The sequence below is a fragment of the Monopterus albus genome, unplaced genomic scaffold (assembly GCF_001952655.1).
Source record: "Monopterus albus unplaced genomic scaffold, M_albus_1.0 scaffold2373.1, whole genome shotgun sequence".
In the NCBI taxonomy this organism is placed as follows: Eukaryota; Metazoa; Chordata; class Actinopteri; order Synbranchiformes; family Synbranchidae; genus Monopterus; species Monopterus albus.
Genome location: NW_018130247.1, coordinates 1 through 1,963, shown reverse-complemented (window position 1 = coordinate 1,963; position 1,963 = coordinate 1). Strand labels below are relative to the sequence as shown.

At 37.6% G+C, this 1,963-nt stretch overlaps 1 protein-coding gene across 2 annotated transcripts; it reads right to left on the bottom strand.

Moving 5' to 3' along the window:
• Positions 1-227: 227 nt before the first annotated feature.
• LOC109953978 (cadherin-4-like) lies at positions 228-1,726 on the bottom strand. Of its 2 annotated transcripts, none has more exons than XM_020589413.1 (3): positions 1,655-1,726; positions 1,431-1,505; positions 228-1,159 (listed from the first exon to the last, which is right to left on the bottom strand). In XM_020589413.1, exons 1-3 carry the CDS (start codon positions 1,667-1,669, stop codon positions 941-943), a joined length of 309 nt encoding a protein of 102 aa, XP_020445069.1. In that variant the 5' UTR covers positions 1,670-1,726; the 3' UTR covers positions 228-940. The 2 variants fall into 2 exon arrangements, with proteins under 2 accessions (XP_020445069.1, XP_020445070.1); XM_020589414.1 differs by having other exon boundaries at positions 1,431-1,502; positions 1,655-1,719.
• Between the last annotated feature and the right edge of the window lie 237 nt (positions 1,727-1,963).

Genomic DNA, 1,963 nt, shown 5'->3' with positions numbered 1-1,963 from the left:
AAATTTGATTTGATTTGATTTGAGTTAAAATAATACAATACATACAGATCTGGAGTCAAGATGATGGGTTCTGAACTCAACTAAAAATGTTAAATATCTTGGCAACTTAAATAACAAGGTCTTATAGATGAAGACACCAGCGACGATCACTTGACCTTTTCATATAACTTACAGTAGTGAGGGTGATGGCTATCCTTTTTATCGCTACGCTGTTGAGTGGTTTAAGAGTGGCGCCAGCCACAGGAGCATAAAAGATATGTCTGTAATCTAATATAAATAGTATAGTGGGTTGTATAATGATACTTCTCTTGTTAAAGGAGAAACAAGCTCTTTTTCAAGATAAATAAAAAATCAGATTTTTAAATTTCTGAGGAAAAAGTACAAGAACATAAATTTTGTAAGGCAATTTAGTACTGTGTATCTAACCAAATTCTAAAGTATTTTATAATGCTGGACTGAATTAATTGCATCTCGATTTAGAACTTGGATAGGATTGGGAATTTCAGTGACTGAGATACACAGCATACATTTAGTTTTTCTGGAGTTTAGAACAAGCTTTACTGTAAGTTAAACAGAGAGGTCTGCATGCCTTCAAATGCAGCCCAATGGCATACAAGATAATATCATGTGCATTGCAATGTTGGTTTGGAAAATAAATGTTACTCATGTACAGGATAAAAAAAGCAATGGGCCTAATATTGATCCTTGGGTAGCACCTTTATAAACCCCTTTAAGACTTGATTTAAAGCCATCTGGAGCAGTTTGAGCTCTTCCAGAGAGGTAACATCCCACAGGAATCAGCTTATTTAACTAAATGTTGTCATGGAACAGTATTAATTCCATCTTGAATCAAACAAAATACAACCTCTCTTAGATCCTTGTGTCATGGATAGATGCCAGATACCTGCTTAATATAAAAATCACATTCCAGCCATGCCCTTTAAAGCTGTATGTTTTTTTCTTGAATTGCCTGGTGACAGATTCCTCCCAGGGTCTTGAACTTGGGCCCCAAATCATTCAGAAACTTCAAATCATCTCCCAGGTTGCTGAGTGACAGCTCATCCAGTGACTGGCATTTGCTGCCCTGTCCTTCGTATGCATATTTGTAGGGGCGGTACACTGGGTAGTCTACCTGGTCTCCATCGATCATGTTGAATTTCTATAGAATTAAGGATTCAAAAATAGATTTCTGAGTCATTTTGTCAAAAAGATGTCACACCAAAATGCAGTACATCTAAAAAGACCGTCTGGTATGATGGATAATGTTACATTCATGGTACTTCTTTCATTTCTAAAAACTGAGACAAACAAACTTGTGACAATTTGCAGTTTATTGAGTAATCGATGGTCATCAGTAAAGACAAATGCCTCATGAACATAATAGCACGGCTTCTGTTCAGTCCTGTGTGGTGAAATTAAAACTATCTTACCCTGTTGATGTGATCTGCAATATGTTGATTTGCCCACAGGCCTAAAGAGTCATGGTACCTTGGTGATCTGCCCTGCTGATGGAATAGAGGACTGTGAGCTATGCTATAAAACACGAGCTTCCCAAAGCTTTAGCAACATACAGTATGTATACAGTGCAGTCACAGCAGTTTGTATTTTACCTGCTCATTAAAAAAAAAAAACATCACTAAAGAGCATAACTTACTTGGTAGGTGTTCATCCTGTTCGCAGTCTGTGTAGAGTACTGGAGTGAAGACAACAGACATATTGTAGATTCAGTATTTACCCTAATTTGAGCTTATCTGACAGTCACTGTGTTTGTAGGATCTCTCTAACTGGAACTCTCTAGCACTTAAAAAAATCATGCTAGAACTTTTTTTTTTCAACACACAAGAAAATGTTTTAATCTAAATCAGGAACCGTGCCAGGAACCAGACACACCTCCTGCTCACGTGTTCCTACAACACAGGTTGTGGCAACCTCTAGTCGCAGGGGTGGCCAATTCCAGTCCTCG

Coding starts and splice junctions, on each gene's coding strand:
- LOC109953978 (XM_020589413.1), bottom strand. Junction 1,160..1,430: donor TTGCAGATCACATCAACAGG/GTAAGATAGTTT, acceptor TTAATTCTATAG/AAATTCAACATGATCGATGG.